Source organism: Medicago sativa, chromosome 7, assembly GCF_051527215.1.
Source record: "Medicago sativa cultivar Bolivia chromosome 7, Bolivia_mono, whole genome shotgun sequence".
Lineage (NCBI taxonomy): Eukaryota > Viridiplantae > Streptophyta > Magnoliopsida > Fabales > Fabaceae > Medicago > Medicago sativa.
Genome location: NC_140755.1, coordinates 24,199,314 through 24,217,915, shown reverse-complemented (window position 1 = coordinate 24,217,915; position 18,602 = coordinate 24,199,314). Strand labels below are relative to the sequence as shown.

Here is an 18,602-nt window from a genome sequence, read left to right as displayed (position 1 = left end):
GTTTGAGGTCTGATAGGTCACTGGGGCAGTGACTGACCATTAGGATAGTGAGATGGGATCTCAGATCTAGGAGTTCCTAGGTTGAAGTCTATATGGGTAGGTCCTAGGTCATATAGTGTAAACGAGGAGTTTGCTGAGAGCTATTGAATAAGGACTACACTAGTGGATTTCCTTCCTGGCTTGGTAGCCCCCAAATGTAAGTGTGTTGTGCTGAACTGAGTCAACAAACTGTCTGTGTTCTTTACTTTTCTGTTCTTTATTTTTCTTGTTTTTATTTCTGTTTTATCGCTCGATGTTGAAACATTAACTGGAACATTGCAAACGTTAAAACATCTGACAGAACATATAAAACAAGTACGCTAGAATTTCATATTGTATCTGTGATCGTCGAAATAAAGCATTAGTATCTCTCTCGCCAAGGTTTTGGTGGCTGCAGCTGTGTTTTAAAACTCTAGTGGTAGTTTTATCCTAGTATTCAAGGGCATTGCCCTTCATATGGGAGGGGTAGTCTTGGCTACCCAAAAAAAATATTATTCATGAAGCGGTCGGTATGTATTTATATCCGGCTACCCCAAATAATAAACATTGAGCTACCCCAAATAAATTTAGTTGCAAAAATTAGCATAAATAATAAAGTAAAAAAATTACTACAAGATTGATATATTTATTTGTATTGGTTTGATACTTTCGGTCTCAATAACAACAATAGAGAAACCTTTTTCAACAATAAAAATTATCAAGACAATAATTATAGACAAATTAAATGGATAATGAGTTTCTTGCAAATAACTTATTTATTTACATTTGAAAAGACAATATTAATATATTATTAAACAGACAATTATTGATGAAATTGGGTTCTTGAAACGCATTTTTGTTAGAGATTGATTAAATTCAAGACTAAAACCAATTTTTCTTTTTTGTAAAATTTTAAAAAACTGAGACAAAAATTGGATAATTTTTTTAAGGACTAAACCTAAAAAATTATAATTTATGGGACTACAAATATATTTTATCCTTAAATTTAATATGTTTGTTTTAAAAAAAAAATTCTTCTTTATAGTTGGCCCCTGTATAAATTTTTTTCGAGCTTCGCCGCTGCTAGTATTGAACTTTGTTTTGGTTTAGTAAGGGATAGTTGATTGGTATCAGGTTCAGGGGTCTAAAGTTTGTATCGAGTTTCAGGAGTTTTTGGTTTCTGTATCAGGTTCAAATTTGTTTATTAGGCTTGGTCATGTTTTGTATTGTTTTTGTGTTGGGGGTAGACTGTTGTGTCGTTTTGGTTTGTGCCTCTTATTTCTTAATAAAAGTTTTTTCTTATCTTTTCTAAAAAAAAAAAACAAACAGAGCCTAATAGTGCCCATAGATTCCTTCATAACTAAGATTACAAACATGATAGAAAAAAAATGGTGCCCACATTTTCTTTTTACGTGTCATTGCCTTTAAAAAAGGAAGGGATTATAAAAGTACCAAACGTCCACCAACTATATGAAAGACCAAAAATCAACACATCAAGCCACCAAGGATTCTACAACTTCTCAGTGAGTATTTTGTTAAATGTTATTTTTAGCAGCTTAATTTGACTAGTTTAACTTGTTATTTTTTTAGACATAAACATGATTTTGATTATATAAAGTTGTAATGGTTTTTAATCACTATTGGTCAAAAGGTGCAATGGAGCCTCTAACGATTTCAAACTCTAAATTGCTTGATTGCTGCAATTGTTTTCAACCTCTAAGTATTCCTGTCTTTCAGGTATGCATTTGATTGTATTAATTGTTTTCTACATGTGAGAAAATTTTATTTCTTGTCATATATATGCAATATGTATCTGGTCATTTAATTTAAATATTTAATACTCTTTTGTAGTATGTTTCAAACTTTATATTCAATAGTGTCTGCTATACAGTTCGCGCACGACGTGAAACACAAGGGTATGACTCTTAACACAACCCCACGTCGTGAACCGGACATCTTGAGCGTAATCCGATTGGCTAATAGTGGTGATCTGGTAGCAGGTGGTCCAACGGATTTTTTTGGATAGATTCTGATAATATCTTAGGATTTGTGTTGAACCTAACTCAACTTTACAAAACTGACTTGTAAGGTGAGGAATGCCCCCAATTATATACTCATATTTAGGCTTTATTTCATTTAATGCAATTAACATAGAATTCACTTCAAGTATTATCAACTATTAATTAGAAAATACAGGATTGATATTGGAGGTACATCATTACAATCAAGAGTTTTTAAATTAGCAACACTTGATTTTCTCACTTCAAAGGAGATTTTCCATCCTCATCTTATGCGGCTTAGTAGGAAACAGAAAAGAATGGAGAAGCAAGATGTCCCTATAGAGACACAAAACATTTGGGGAGAAAAGAGATAGATGCATAACAAATGAGGTCTAGTAGTGAAGAGCGTGATCATGATGATGAATAAGTGGTTAAAATAGAGATAGTGATACTATTTTACGAATCACTTTTATTTATTTTAATTGCTTAGATGTGTTTTTTAAGCCTTAGAGGCAAAGACTTGTTTGATTTACATTGGGTTTGAATATAAGTTACAATGATCTCTCATAAATAATGATGAATGTCTTTAATTTTGTATATCCTTCTATTTTGGAGCTTTTATATGTGTATGTAATGAACCTGTATTGTTTCTCTAAACTTTGGTATTGTGGCCATATTGCTACCTGCTATACCGCTATAGTATTTTGGGTGTCAGCTGCAATCCGTCTTTGAGTACATTGATTTTGAGAATAATAAATTAAGAATGATTAGCTTTATGTTTATTATACTTATGATTGCATAACTTGATAACAAGCTTTACAAAAAATCTCTTACTTTATTTGATTCTAGCAAATGGTTCAAAGTTTAATTTGATGGTTTTCTTTTTTGTTGTAATTCAGTGTAATAATGGTCATATTGTTTGCTCTACCTGCTGTCCTAAACTTAGGAACAAGTGTCAGAAGTGCTTGTTGCACATTAGCTCAAAACGTTGTAAAGCCATTGAGAATCTATTGCAATCTATCGAAATGCCATGTCCGAATGCAAAACATGGTTGCAGGGAGAAAATGAGTTACACTGGAAATAGGAAGCATGAAGAAGAATGCATCTATGTACCATGTTACTGTCCCCTTTCAGGTTGTGACTTTGTTGCAGCATCAGAACTGTTGTCCAACCATTTCAGCCATAAACATGGGGATTCTCAAATCAAATTTTCTTATGGTCACTCCTTCATTGTCTCTTTGAAGTCTAATGGTGAAACTGGTGAAACCATTGTTCTTCAAGAGGAAAATGACGGCAAACTATTTATTCTCAATAATAATACTATGAGTTTGGGAAATGCAGTCAATATTTGCTGCATTGGTCCTAACTCTTCTGGGTCCGAGTATAGTTATGATATATTGGCTAGGTCTGAGATATGCAAACTGAAATTACAGTCTTTTGCAAAGAATGTCCAACAGTTTACTTTAGCAACTCTTTCATCAGAGTTCCTTGTGATTCCTTTTCGTTCTTCTGAACCTCTCAAGCTAGAAATTTGCATAACACCCATGGTACCTCCTATCTCCTTTTCTCTGTTTTTTTTTTTCTTCTTCCAATTAAAGTCTTATTATTTTCTTTTGTGTTTTGAATTTATACTCTAGCGTTTTATCTCAAATTCATCGGTTTTGCATATCCCAAAATAAGGTTATTAGTCTTTTCTATTTTTGTATCAGTTCTTAAAATATCTGTCTCAATTTCTTAAATTGATTTTGATCATGAATTTCTTTTGCCCAGTTGTACCGTGATAAATTTTGCAAGGGGTTTTGCTTTCTATATGATGCTTTTATCATTGATTAATGTGTTGTCAATTGCGGTGCATATGCAAATATTCTTTTATTGATTTAATGGCAATGGTGTACAGATGCAAATCTACGTAATCACCCCGACTAGGAAGACTATCCCCCTGAGGGTTAAGAGTTCAGACACAATAGCCAATGTGAAGGAGATGATTTTTGACAAGGCAGAAGAGTACCAGGTGCACGTGCAACGTCTGATCTTTGATGGTAAGCAACTAGATGATAGCCTGACCCTTGCCAATTACAACATCCAAGAGAAGTCAACCCTCCACCTCGTCCGCCGCCTCATTGGGGACTAGATGACCACCGCACCATCACCGATTACTAAATCCAAGAGCAGGCAATCATCCACCTTATCATCTGCCGCCGTTGGCAACCCTTATCATGAAGACAATCGCCCTATGAGTGGAGAAATAATACATTATTGTTCTTTCTGTTTTGTCTTGAGCCGTATAGTAATTTGTATTCTTATTAAGGATTTGACTTTGAGAATTGAACAAGAAGGAACTGTTGTGATGATAGTATCTATGTTGAAAAAGGATAGTGATGATGGCATATTGTAGTTAAAAGTGTGACTATGCTAAAATCTTAGTTGTTGATTCATGCAATAGTATATGGCAACACAGTTGGATTTGGAGGCCCTGCAGTATGCTAAAAATTGATAGGAGAAATTATAAGAGTTACTTGTTACCTCAATGAAAACTGAAACATAAACACTACTAGTACTTTCAGGATGCCTATGAAGCTAAGTTCAAGTAAGGGTGTAATTCACAATACAAATTACAAAAGAGTAGTAATCAAGCATTTGACAGTAGTGAAAAACAATGTTTTAATATAAACTCTCTTTTTTTAAAGAAAAAAAATATAAACTCTAAACATACGTGTTAGTTTTGTGCAGTAAAAGATAACCTTTGACGCAAAATAGTTTACATTGATGTATATTTGACCTAATTCATTTGACGAGGATATGTGGCATTTGACCTAAAGGTGTGTTAGTCATAACAATTAAGTGCTCATTGTTCAAAACCGAGACTACTTCTAAGAATTTTGTCTCTGCTATAGTACATAACCAATTATACAACACATCAACACTAAAATTTATGTAACAACCTATAAATCACAAAAAGACACCATTGGTAGGCCCGAATTTTGCAACACAGAGCCACATAACAGGGAATGCTTGATATTCCCTTGAATATGGGTTTGCACATGCATCAGCCATGATCCCTGCACAACATTTTAGATTATCACTCAAAACTCATAGTAGCATGATATAGTCTATATTGTACGCTATTAAGGTCATGTTTGCATGAATGGCTTAATTAAATGTTTATAGCATAAGCGCTTATCATATAAATGTTTAAGTATAAACAGTTTCTATAACAAAAAATAAAATAAAATAAAGTCATTGCTTTCATAAACTAAAAAAAGTATCTTTCACCTTGAGAGCATTGTTGTAAACGTCAATATTTCCTTTCTCAGTCTCAGCAATTTCTTTTCTAATTTCTAATGGGAACAAGAGCATCACAAAAGCTATCCAACTCAACCTGCAATAATGTTTAGTTGAATCAGAGAAGAAATTATAGGAGAAATCACAAAGCAAAAGAGATACAAACAAGGATAATATAGTTTCTTCCTAGGAAGGTCCATATACACACACACACAAATAATAATTTCTTTTCAATAACAAACGGATCCACACTATTTTTTTTGGGGGAAATAGGTCCAAAATTATAGAAAGACTTTTCCATCATTTATACAAAGACTTTTCCATCTCATGTATTTTTTTTGTTAGAAAATTCCTCACTCTTCTTGAAATTAATTTGCTTTGTACAAAAAATCATGAAAAAGTCTTGGTCCAAAAATGATAAAGTTGGACTAATCAACTATGAAATTATTGATATTCAAACTTATAATATCTTCTCACCCAATGTTCATACCAAAATTTTGTATCATTTCATTTCATATAGTATATACTCGAATAATCACGTAAACTCAAAATCGGATTATTTGACTAAAAAATGTGCAGTATACGTAAGAAAGGCAACATCTTCTTCATGACAATAAACAACGACGAACGCTGTCTCCACCCGACACTTCTCAATTCCATCAAATCCACTCTCCACCGTATCCGTCAACAAGCCACCACTTCCTCCGTCCTCATCACCACCGCACAAGCAAAATTCTTTTCCAACGGCTACGACATCGACTGGGCACAATCCAACAAATCTCGCTTCATCCTCATCGACGATTCACTCCGTTCCGTCGTCTCTGAACTCATTTCTCTCCCTATGCCTACCATCGCTGTTGTCACCGGTCACGCCTCCACCGCTGGTTACATCTTCGCATTATCTCACGACTACGTTTTAATGAGCTCCGATCGTGAATTTCATTACAAGAAGGAGCTTGATATTGATATTGATATTGATATTGATCATGTTATTCCAGCGTCGTTTGTTGCTGTTTGGAGATGCGGCAGCGATGAGGAGGATTGTGAAGGAGGCGGAGAAGGTGACTGCGGAGGAGGCGGTGAGATTGGGGATCGTTGACTCGGCGCATGATAGCGCTGAGGAAACGGTTAAGGCTGCAGTTGAATTGAGTGGTAATTTGGTGAAGCGTGGATTGAATGGAGACATGTATGCTGCGAATAGGAAGAAGCTTTTGGGTCATGTGATTGGGACTGTTGAAGATAACCCGTTTACAAAACAACCATCGATGTTGGTTTTACTCATGCTACAATTAGCACAAGCAGTAGTTTCTTGTTTTTCTACAATGTAAGGGATGAACAATCATTTTAAATAAAACACACCATTTTGTTGTTGTTAGGGAGTGTACTTACAAGAACATCTTGTAGTTTTCAAATAGGCATGGCAACAAAACCCCGTACCCGTGGTTACCCACCCGAACCAAACCCAATTTGACGGGTTTTCCCCATTTTGACTGGGTTTGGGTATGGGTTTGGATTTTCCCCGATTTCAAAACACGAGTATGGGACGGGTAACGGGTATATAGGTACCCACCCCGAACCCATACCCAAACCCGTCCTGAATGCAGAAAATTACTTTATGTTAATATGCCATGTTATTTTGTTTAATAATGGTCGTGTTATAAAAACTACCATTGATATTTAAAGGAGCAACTAAATCAATCGGTCTAACAAATGTTCAAGTAAGCATATTATTGGATAATGCATTACAACATTTCTCTAGGGGTTTAAAAAAACTACTATTTTTTATTAAAACAAATTATTCAATGCGGGGACGGGGATGGGGCGGGGATACCCGAACCCGTCGAGGATGGGGATGAGGTTCAATTTCTCATCCCCGTTGGGTATGGGTAGGGTAACGGGTAAATATATGAGAATCGGGTATGGGGACGGGGAATGTAAAACCCGTCCCCACCCCGCCCCATTGCCATGCCTGTTTTCAAATAAAGAAAAAACTTTTCCCACGCATTGAAATTCTTACTCACTTTTGTGTGGACGAACCTATGAAGCTCAAATACATACATGATTTAGGATACTATATGACTTAGATATGTTTACAATTTTTTTATTTATATAGACACAGACGCGCATAAAATATAAATAAGTAAGAAGTTTTTATATACAAACAGAACGCGTAAAATATAAATAGTAGCAAGTTTTTCTCTTTTGAGTTGGCAAATTTTATTTAAAAAGTCTCGGCTCAAAGCATAAGGAGTACCTTTGAAATCAGCCAAATATTCAGCATTAACTTCTTTACAAGTAAAAAAAATAAGATTGTCTTCCTTCATGTAGAGTCTTATGAATTTTTTCAGCCCATTCACTCTTTCCGTTTGTATCCACCATGAACATACAATGGCTTCTGCATCTGATAGCCTTTGCAACAATAGCTTATGTGATGGTAATCTTGATCCCCATCACTGCAGACTTGATTTCAGTACCTTTAAATTCCTCTAATCCCACCTCAGTTCTTGTCTTTATCAGATTGTCTGTCTTCATGTAGAGTCTTACATGTCAAGCATTTACAGTGGAGGGTAGTTTACCCTTACATTCAAGAGCACGACACTTTCTAGGGCTTGCTACTTAAGGTACTTATAGGATCACCATCTCTTTTTTGAATAGCATAACCGGTGAGATTCAAAGCCAAATATTTTCATATCCATTCTAGGTTGTTTATATACTTAAATACTTCCAATATATGAGTGTTCCATATGAATGCTATTTTTCCTCAAATTTGCAGTCATTCTTTACGGATTAGATTATAATACACACGAGACATTTTTTCTTTGGTACCTTGAGCCTTTCTAGCCACCCTTTTATATTCTTATTATCCTTTGTGAAACCACTTTGAGCCTCCAGATGAAAATTTCTTTTCTGTTACTTAGTGACGAATCATGTCATAGTCCTAAACCTTAAATGTACCCGGTTTGATTTCTCTTGGAGTTAGATAGGGATTATTTTTACTGAGTATGGTTTAAAGCTAAGTTTGGAGTTGCTCTTTGGAATTAACAACATTTTAAGTTTGGGGTGGGGTAACAGTAGAATATATTTGTCAGAAAAAGAAAAAAGAAAAAATGTAGATTGCCATGGGTCTACACACAAAAAAAAATAGAAAAAAGAAAAAAAAATCAAGTGCTAATTTTTTTTTTAGTCTCTTCAAAAAAATATGTTTATGTTTCTGTCATGAAAAGATAAATTGTTCTACTGATACCCATCTTTCACTATTTCAAGGAAGGAGAGGTTGGCAGCACATTAATGCTTAGTAGGAATCTCTAGGTTAGTGAACTAACTCCAAGTTTCATTGTTAGCCTACTTTCCCAAATTTATCCACCCTTAAACTAAGCCAAGTTATAACCCTTAAAGTCATCAAAGTGTGTATATAGTTTAACTTTGACTGTCTGTTTAGAATTGTTTCAAATTTACAGCAAGGTACATTCATGTGACGACTGGAGTAGGCAAATGTCGCGATCATGCCCTAATGGCTTTAGGTGATACATAAGTGTATCATAGAAAACAGAGTGGTTGAGAGTATAGGACTTTCTCCTAGCCGGACCCGCTTGAATGTAGCGTGGTAAGTTGATGAAAGTCGTTTTTAGCATCAAACAAGATAAGTATTTGTATATCGTCTCCACAGGGAATAGTGCGTTATCAAGGACAGTTTAACATCAATTATCATTCCAAGTATTAAGAGTACTTGTTTGTTTGAATTGAAATGTAACTAGCTAAACTAATTGCAAAAAGTAAAAGTTGAGATAAATAAGGATTGAAACTTGTTAGGAGTAGAGTTCCTTAACCAAGCGTCACACGTAACCTAATGATCCATACGAATTCTAGCTTTATAAACAACATTATCACAATCAATTCTAAACTATCCTTCGTGTCCAAAGTGATATAATTAACTCTAAGGTATCGTTTAAACATTCGTGTCCAAATCCCTTAAACGATAACAAAGTTGATCAAATAACCTAATCGACCGTGTCCAGCCTGATTAAGTATCCGAAAGCATTTAACTCTTGATTATGGTGATTATCACAAGATTAACAAAGATGTCAAGTAAGTTAACCTAAGATATATTGCTACTCTAGCTCTAGATTCAAGAGTTTGTGTCCAAAGCATCTTGAATCTCATTGAAAGCATTAACACAAGAATAACAACAATATTGAATATAAATTGCTAGAACCATATATTGCAAGATCAAAAGATTACATGTTTAGCAAGGATCAAGTACCTCTCATCCCAACAAAGGGTATTTAGCTACACATCATCATGGAAGCCTTGCAAGGATGGATTGAAAAGGAAGGAACCATTACACTTGTGATGTCTCAACAAAGGAATAAAGATCCAACTTCCAAAACCACTCTCACTCTATATGATCTACCTTACTTCTCTCTATAAAATATCTAAAGCTAAAACCTAAGAGAGAAACTAAAAATATCAAGCTAAGATCCCAACATAATAATATCTTCAAGGAATAGCAAGTGGGCTATTTATAGAGGTCTGCCATGCCTGAGGTCGCAGCTGCGAGCTACACCACTCGCCGATGCGAGTTGAGAAAATACAAAGGATTCTAGAGAGATACGCTATTGGCGTATCTGGGCAAACCGCCCTTACTCGCAGTTGCGAGTAAATGAGCTCGCAGATGCGAGCACACATTTCCTCATGCTGATGAACTTTTGCCAATTGTACTTTTTCATGATTTTTGGTCTTCGCTCAGTGTCTTGGGGTAAATTCCTGCATAAAAGGATAGAGTAAGATATATAAAGCGTAATAAGGCATTTCACACTTATTTCTCGGCTTTTCCTTCAATAACTTGCAAAACAAGCAACAAAAAGTGCATGAAATACAACATGAAATTAACACTTCTTGGCACTTATCAAACTCTCCCCAACTTAACTCTTTGTTTGTCCTCAAACAAAAGATTGAAAATCAAACAAGTAAATGACAAGACACAAGTACAAAAGGCTTTGAAAACATCTTCAGATGAATGATTTAAAAGTGAATGCGCGGGCAAGTCTAAGTTTCCAACTAATCTAAAATTCTACTACTAACATGAGATGAGTCCTAAGTACAAAGTTCATGTCAAATATTTCAAAACAATAATACATTTATTTACGAACCACACCTAACACACTTCTTTGAAAGTAGATAAACAATTGAAAACATATCAATGAGGGTTATGAACACACATCCGGAAATCAAGTTAACATTCCAATCAAGTTATGTGTCCATCCAAATATCATTTCAAACGGCATAAAAACATGGATCAAAAGGTCTTTGAGGGTTATAACTTGGCTTGGCTACAAAAGAAATGTCATATGTGGGGCAATTGAAATCAAAAAGCCTATCAAAGAGGAACATTCCTTGTATCAACCATTAAAATTCACAATCTTATCTACCAATCATTACAATCCCTTGGTGCTTAAACATGACAAACTTTGATCTTGACAACTTATTTTCTTTTTGGATTTTTCTTTCTTTTTCTCTTTTTCTTTTTCTCTTCATGTACACATTGTTTTTCTTTTCTTTTTGTATTTACAACAACATGTTGTCTTGATCAAAGATAAAATTACACCATTATACTTGACATAAGATTTACATCTACCTTCTCTCCCCAACTTGAATCAAAATACCCTATTTGAATGTTCCCTTACTCTAAGGCAAAAGGGACAAATAAACAATGAAATTTTAGGGTTCAACAATTAAAAACATATCAGAGTTCTAAAGTGCGTCAAAGATGAACTGAATTTTGAAAAAATTAAAGGCAACTTCATCAAGCATTGTGCTTATGAATTAACAGTTCATAATTGATGACTCCAATTTATTTGGCTCAAGTGGGTTAGCAAGTACTCGCTCTTCTCACAAGGTAGGCTATTTGTGGTCAAGTATGTTTCACTCATTAACAAAAATGTGCCTTGATCACTTCCATGCCTTCACACAATTAAAAACAATTATTAGATTTAAAATAACAAAATCGAGTTAAACAATGAATTCCGGTCTCCTTGCATATGTACAAACACTTGAGGTTTCCTCACTTTTAGGCTAGAACTAAGTGGTTCAAAAATAAATAAATTATTGCGAAAAACTAAATGAAATGAAATTTGTACAAAGTACTCGTTCCATATTCGAGTAAAAACCTAGAAAAGCTGGAAACTTGTACCTTGGCTTTGCGCTTTAATCATAACTATGAATCATTATCAATCATCTGAGATTTGAAATTAAGCAAGAGTGATACGCAAGAAACTTCCACAATTTTTAAATTAAAACCAAATGAAGTACTTGAAAAACGCTAACACATTATTTTACTACAAAATAAAATTAAACCATACTAATATAAATACGACCATCACAATACTAATTAAAACGAAACAAAAGTTACCATTCATCAATATCCAAAATACTTAAACAAAGTACTAAATAAGTAACAAAGTACGAGTACATGTGCTAAAATAAAAATAACCAACAAAATATTGTTCAAAGCTAACAAAAGAGAAAGCAAAATAAAAATAAGGAAGACAGCAAGAATTGATTGAAAGCTTGATAAAATATCATTCAAAAAGGATGAGCTTTCAAATCTTTTCTTCCTCCTCAAGACTGCATATCATCATCATCTGACCCATGGGGGGTTGAAGTGGCACTTGGAACATTTGCCGGATCATCATCATCATCACCTACACCACCTATATCTTCCTCCATGCTCGCATCCCCCTGACCTCTAAAGTCTCCACCCCCTCCAAAAGGTTTTGGCGTGTCCTCAGGCCAATTAGCATACTCTTGAAAAGCTGGAGGTGCCATGAATTGTGCCATAATCTCCGGAGGGTATCCAGATTGCTGCTGCATAAGGTATTGAGATTGCTGAAAGTACATGTTTTCCCGATGAATGGCTGACATCATATTATAATTAAGCACATTATTCTCATGTTGCCATTGAACATAGCTAGCAAAATCAAAACCAGCTGCTGGTGGGAATGGAAAAGGTGCATCTTGAGGCTCGGATTGTGAGGGAGGTGCCCTAGAAGATGAAGCTTGCTTACCCTTACCCTTTTTAGATTGACCCATGATGTAACAGGTAATGAAGGCATCATCAATGGGGTTTTTTATTATTTCATGATAATCAGTGGGCATCCTCATGTGGGTGTCTTTGATCAAACCCATGATCAAACCAGGAAAAGATAGGCGAGTTTTTGGCTCACCATGGCCTTGAAACACCACCTTTTTCAGTTGCCAAGCAATAGTTTGGGCTATATCCACCTTGATGCCTTTGAGAATGTAAAAAATTAATGGGCAGACATCAATGGTACAATCGAGCATATGACTATTAAGCTTGACATTATGGAGGATGAATCGAAACATCAGTTTGGCTGGTGGTTTCATCAGTTTATATTGGGCAATGTCTTCTCTACCCGCATCACTTTTGTCATAGGTTTCCCCCTCTAGCATTATGAATTTTTTTATCTCATCGTGGATATTATCAAGGAGAAAGTGACCTAGGTTTTGTTTCTTGTGGAAATCATCAATCCCATCCTCAGTCTCAACATCTAGGTCGAAAGGATCTCCTAGGAATGTGTTTATGGCATCACGATCAAACTTGATTGTCCTACCCCTCACAAAGGTTTCAAAAGTGAAAGGGTCGGTTTGAGGGTTTTGAGGAAGGGCATTGGCATAGAATTTTCTCACCAACTCTTGGTTGATTTTGGTTATTGGGTTTAAGAGCCTGGTCCACCCTTGATCAAGGAAAAGTTTGTGAAAGTTGCCATATGGTCCATCCGGTTTAATGTGAACAACTCTCTCAGTCTACAAGGACTGTTTAAGCAAGGCATTGTATCTGTTTTGGTGGTACCTAGACCTAAATTTTTCCTGATCATAGGACTGGTTTTGGGGTGGGGGTTGAGATACGGATGACTCGCCTTGCTTTCTCTTACCGGTGTTAATTCTTTTTGGTGCCATGCCTGCAAAACAACCAGAAAAATACCATACAACATAGACTATACAATTAATACCAGTATGGAACATTATAAAACAAATGCAGGCTCAAAAAGTTGAAAATCACAGAAACATGCAGCAAGTTCTGCTGCAACTCGCAGTTGCGAGCAGTTCATTCGCAGTTGCGAGTTTATGAAGATACTCGCAGATGCGAGTTGATTCACTCGCAGATGCGAGTTGCCCAGAAAATGGCAAAACTCAATCCTTTTCAAAATTTATTCAGTGCCATGGTTCCCTAACTCTAATTAAAGTCTTTGCGACCCTTGTATTTACAAAGAGATGATCAAAATCATGCTTTAAGTTGGAAATTTGAATTGGTCCACAAACCCTAATTTTATTTAAAAAGTTTTTACAGAAAGGTTAACCAAAAACTGTGAATTCAATGGGAAAGGATTACGAAAATGTGCATGATTTTACTCATCTCAAACAAGTGGGTAACAAATTAGAACAACAATCAGCAGAACAATCATCTACTATCCTAGAGTTTGAAACATGCACTGGAAAGGTAAATGAAAGCAAGGGCTCATAACACAAACCTGATTGAAAAGCAATCAAAGTGCAGAAATGAAAATGCAATGCAACTTGACTTGGATTGACTTGAATGAATCTTTGAATGATTTAGGGTTTGTGTTGCCAAAGGTGTGTGTTGAGAGAAGAAAGTTTTGGAATTTTTGTGGTGAGAGAAACAAAACCGAAAAATGAAGGAGATAATGAGTGGGTGAGGAGAGTTAGTGGCATTGATTTTCGTAACTGCCCAAAACTGCTGCTACTCGCAGATGCGAGCAGCTTTACTCGCAGATGCGAGTGAATTGGCAGTCAACATGGTCAAAGGCCATTAGCTCGCAGTTGCGAGCTCTTTTACTCGCAGTTGCGAGTTAAGACATTCCAGCATTCTACTCTCTGTTTGGCTTTTGTTTTGGGATGTTTAGGCTCATGCACAAGACTCTAATATCTAATTATGCATTAAAACAATAAATAGACTTACAAAATTGGGTTGCCTCCCAACAAGCGCTTGTTTTACGTCGTTAGCTCGACGCCTTTTTGGTTAGGGCGGCCAAAATGAAACGGAAAGCACATCATCTTTTGTACTCCTTCGCTTTGGGAGAAATTCCATGAACTTTAGGAACAAATGACTTGGAATCCATGACCTCCCTAACTTTGGTTTATTGAACAAGGTGCAAATTTCATCAATTACCCGATCGATTTCTACCTTGTTCACTTTCTTCCCTCTTGCTTCCATTAAATCTTCCTTGATTAGTAACCGTTCCTTTTTGTCAACCACCATGACTTCTTCAATATCAACAATTTTGACCACTTCAATAAGTGTCCTTTCTTGAGGAAGTTCTATTTCATGTGATGCACCACATTCTAATGTTGTAACTTCCTCATTTTTCAAAACAACTTCTTCAACAATCTCTCCAACTCTCTCAAACGTATTTGGATTATTTTCTTGTTCTCCAAGAGTGGATTGATTGTTGGCTTGTTTATCCATGATTTGTGCTTGAATCAACCCAATTTGAAGTGATAAATTCTTCAATCTTTGGTTGGTATCTTGCATGTTTATCATGGATTGTTGCATGAAGACATTCAAAGTATTTTCAATCACCGAATATCTCTCATCTTCATAAGAACGTTGCTGATACTGTTGATAGGATTCATACTCGGGTGGAGTATAGAAGTTGCTATAACCATGATCAGCCATGATTGTGGCTAGGTGATGATCCTAAAACGGAAACAACTAACAAGAAACTTTTCTTTGTTTATCAACAAGGGGTTAGTACAAACAACTATCAAATAAAGAAAAATATTTACGGATTATATACAAATGCTTAAAATGATAAATCAATCATTCTATCTATGATAACTAAACACCATTCCCCGACAACGGCGCCATTTTGATGAAAGTCGTTTTTAGCATCAAACAAGATAAGTATTTGTATATCGTCTCCACAGGGAATAGTGCGTTATCAAGGACAGTTTAACATCAATTATCATTCCAAGTATTAAGAGTACTTGTTTGTTTGAATTGAAATGTAACTAGCTAAACTAATTGCAAAAAGTAAAAGTTGAGATAAATAAGGATTGAAACTTGTTAGGAGTAGAGTTCCTTAACCAAGCGTCACACGTAACCTAATGATCCATACGAATTCTAGCTTTATAAACAACATTATCACAATCAATTCTAAACTATCCTTCGTGTTCAAAGTGATATAATTAACTCTAAGGTATCGTTTAAACATTCGTGTCCAAATCCCTTAAACGATAACAAAGTCGATCAAATAACCTAATCGACCGTGTCCAGCCTGATTAAGTATCCGAAAGCATTTAACTCTTGATTATGGTGATTATCACAAGATTAACAAAGATGTCAAGTAAGTTAACCTAAGATATATTGCTACTCTAGCTCTAGATTCAAGAGTTTGTGTCCAAAGCATCTTGAATCTCATTGAAAGCATTAACACAAGAATAACAACAATATTGAATATAAATTGCTAGAACCATATATTGCAAGATCAAAAGATTACATGTTTAGCAAGGATCAAGTACCTCTCATCCCAACAAAGGGTATTTAGCTACACATCATCATGGAAGCCTTGCAAGGATGGATTGAAAAGGAAGGAACCATTACACTTGTGATGTCTCAACAAAGGAATAAAGATCCAACTTCCAAAACCACTCTCACTCTATATGATCTACCTTACTTCTCTCTATAAAATATCTAAAGCTAAAACCTAAGAGAGAAACTAAAAATATCAAGCTAAGATCCCAACATAATAATATCTTCAAGGAATAGCAAGTGGGCTATTTATAGAGGTTTGCCCTGCCTGAGGTCGCAGCTGCGAGCTACACCACTCGCAGATGCGAGTTGAGAAAATACAAAGGATTCCAGAGAGATACGCTATTGGCGTATCTGGGCAAACCTCCCTTACTCGCAGTTGCGAGTAAATGAGCTCGCAGATGCGAGCACACATTTCCTCATGCTGATGAACTTTTGCCATTTGCACTTTTTCATGATTTTTGGTCTTCGCTCAGTGTCTTGGGGTAAATTCCTGCATAAAAGGATAGAGTAAGATATATAAAGCGTAATAAGGCATTTCACACTTATTTCTCGGCTTTTCCTTCAATAACTTGCAAAACAAGCAACAAAAAGTGCATGAAATACAACATGAAATTAACACTTCTTGGCACTTATCATAAGTTAGTTGTTGCTTTGCGGTAGCTGTGATGAAAGACGTCTTGAGCACAATTCCAGGAAAGGTATGTTTTTCTTTAAAAAAATGCAAAGAATAACTTATATTTTTTCTTTCGTTACTTGAGGACAAACAACATTTTAAGTTTAGGGTTGTGATGTGATGACAGGTCATCTTACGTGGAGATTTGTTGCGTGGAGTTGTGAATTGGTGGATGCAAACAAGTCAAACTAGCTCATCTTTAGTTAGTCGGGAGTTGAACTTTTGGGCACTATCGCTTGATCAGGTATTTGTTATTTTATTGTCGATTGTCAATGTTACAAATAAATTCCTTGAGGACAAGGAATGGTTCAAGTTTGGGGTTGTGATGACACTCTGTCATTACTAGTTTATTAGACATTTTTTCATGTAATTTTGAGGATATTCATTGTGATTTATGGAGCTGCAAGCTACAAAAGAACAAGAAATTGAAGTTTGGAAGACTGGAAATCGGCCACCGAATGCTTGAATTCGGCCACCGATTTTGCTGCCAGTTTAAACCTTGTAGTTACTGGAAAAATTGGCCACCGAGTGAAGAATATCGGCCACCGATTTTGGCATCTTGACCAACACATTTTTTGAGTTCGGCCACCGATTTTGGAGCACGGTGGCCGATTTTTATCAGCTTATAAATATAAAGGTGCTTTTTCATATTAAGGGTTCACGATTTTGGAGAGAAAATGCATATTTTGGAGCAGAGGCTTTGCAGATCTGGTGGGCAACCATCACAACTCATAGTCAATCATCCAGCACATGTATGAATCCTTGTTTTTTATGTTGGTTATCTTGTACTTTAGCTATGAGTAACTAATTCCTTTGTGGTTGAGACTTAGATGAATCTGATGTAATCTTATGGGAAACCTAATTTATTGAACTCCTTTGAATATCAACGAAAGTCTAGTTTTAATTCATATTACTTTATGTTTATGCTTTTTGTATGTTTATCATCGACTACTAACCCTAGCTTTATGAACATGCAAATTGATCTTAGAGATTGAATGACCACTAACCCTGACTTTTGACTCTGATCTAGGTAATAAGTTTAACCTAAGTAATCAAGCTAGAGATAGATCATTATTAGGTTATGACATAGGGATTAACGTTCTGTTAAAACCTCCAACGGTTTCGAATTCACTTAAGAGATTAAGGATTAAGGGGTTGTCACTTGCGGGGAGAATTCTAGGTCAAGAGATTGGGTAGAATTACTTTGTTAATCTGTCGTTGAACTAGATAATCATTGCTTGAATTAGGAGTGCAAATTACCATAGGAGAACTTCGGAGGATTCGAAGGTCTTGACCATATTTCTCTTTAATTTCCAGAACCAAGCTTTTATCGTTTTTAAATAGTTTATTTTTAAAAAATCAATCCAACTACCTAGGGTAATCAATAGAAATTTGCACATCCTTTTTAATAAGGAAATTGCTGAGTAGAAGTTCACAACGATCCTCGTGGATTCGATCTTATTTATTACTTCGATAGTTTTGGTTCACTTGCCAAATCTCTATCATGGTGCAAGTGTGGTGAACCATGTAAAGACATTTTTTGTCTGAGAATTTGGTAAAAAATTTAATCCCAAATTCAAATTATTTTCTATGTCTCCAACCACATACAAATAAAGTGTTATATGTTTGACAGTAGATTCACTGGTATCACCAGCAAACTTAGTGAACTCAGGGATTTTCCAACCCTTGGGAAGTTCAGTTTGTAAAACATACTTTGAAAGAGCAGAAACAAAGTTTGGCCTATTTAACCCTATGTTTAGGCCATTCTGAGCCATAATGGTTTTGACCAAATTGACTATATTATTATGTGCCCCTAAGTTTTGTTGTTGGACATTCCTAACAACTTCATCTGCATCATGATTCCTATTTACCAAAATCACTTCTGGTTGTGCCTGGACTACTGGTTTGACAGGTTGGAGTTGAGGCACAAATTGTTGTCTTTGAACCACAAGTTCAACAATTTGCAAAGGCTGAGGATTTTGGATTTGTGGAATTTGTTGATGACCAGGTTGCGTAGGGGCAAAGAAATCTGCTATTCTCCTCATTTGAGTGACTA

The 18,602-nt window shown here is 35.6% G+C and overlaps 1 protein-coding gene, 1 long non-coding RNA gene and 1 pseudogene across 7 annotated transcripts; 2 read left to right on the top strand and 1 right to left on the bottom strand.

The window, feature by feature from the left end:
• The first annotated feature begins 1,490 nt into the window (after positions 1-1,490).
• LOC146905051 (E3 ubiquitin-protein ligase SINA-like 10) lies at positions 1,491-4,458 on the top strand. 5 transcript variants are annotated; one of them, XM_085729565.1, is made up of 4 exons: positions 1,491-1,540; positions 1,662-1,755; positions 2,918-3,565; positions 3,916-4,458. In XM_085729565.1, the coding sequence occupies exons 2-4, from the start codon at positions 1,675-1,677 to the stop codon at positions 4,147-4,149; spliced, it is 963 nt and encodes a 320-aa protein (XP_085585691.1). In that variant the 5' UTR covers positions 1,491-1,540; positions 1,662-1,674; the 3' UTR covers positions 4,150-4,458. The 5 variants fall into 5 exon arrangements, with proteins under 5 accessions (XP_085585691.1, XP_085585688.1, XP_085585689.1 ...); XM_085729562.1 differs by having other exon boundaries at positions 1,491-1,541; positions 1,670-1,755; XM_085729563.1 differs by having other exon boundaries at positions 1,491-1,541; positions 1,670-1,755; positions 1,910-3,565.
• Positions 4,459-4,863: 405 nt separating this feature from the next.
• On the bottom strand, positions 4,864-5,472 carry LOC146905050 (uncharacterized). Its single transcript, XR_015020283.1, has 2 exons — positions 5,292-5,472; positions 4,864-5,077 (listed from the first exon to the last, which is right to left on the bottom strand). It is a non-coding gene; the product is annotated as an uncharacterized LOC146905050 (long non-coding RNA).
• A 138-nt stretch (positions 5,473-5,610) lies between these two features.
• On the top strand, positions 5,611-6,714 carry LOC146905049 (enoyl-CoA delta isomerase 1, peroxisomal pseudogene; annotated as a pseudogene). Its single transcript, XR_015020282.1, has one exon. The product of XR_015020282.1 is annotated as an enoyl-CoA delta isomerase 1, peroxisomal pseudogene (transcript).
• Positions 6,715-18,602: the final 11,888 nt, after the last annotated feature.

What these genes read in the sequence shown, in the direction of transcription:
- LOC146905051 (XM_085729561.1), top strand. Translation starts at nt 1,642, where the DNA reads ATGGTTTTTAATCACTATTGGTCAAAAGGTGCAATGGAGCCTCTAACG. An exon ending in TAAGTATTCCTGTCTTTCAG is followed by an intron (nt 1,756 to 2,917) that starts GTATGCATTTGA and finishes GTTGTAATTCAG; the next exon opens with TGTAATAATGGTCATATTGT. An exon ending in AAATTTGCATAACACCCATG is followed by an intron (nt 3,566 to 3,915) that starts GTACCTCCTATC and finishes AATGGTGTACAG; the next exon opens with ATGCAAATCTACGTAATCAC.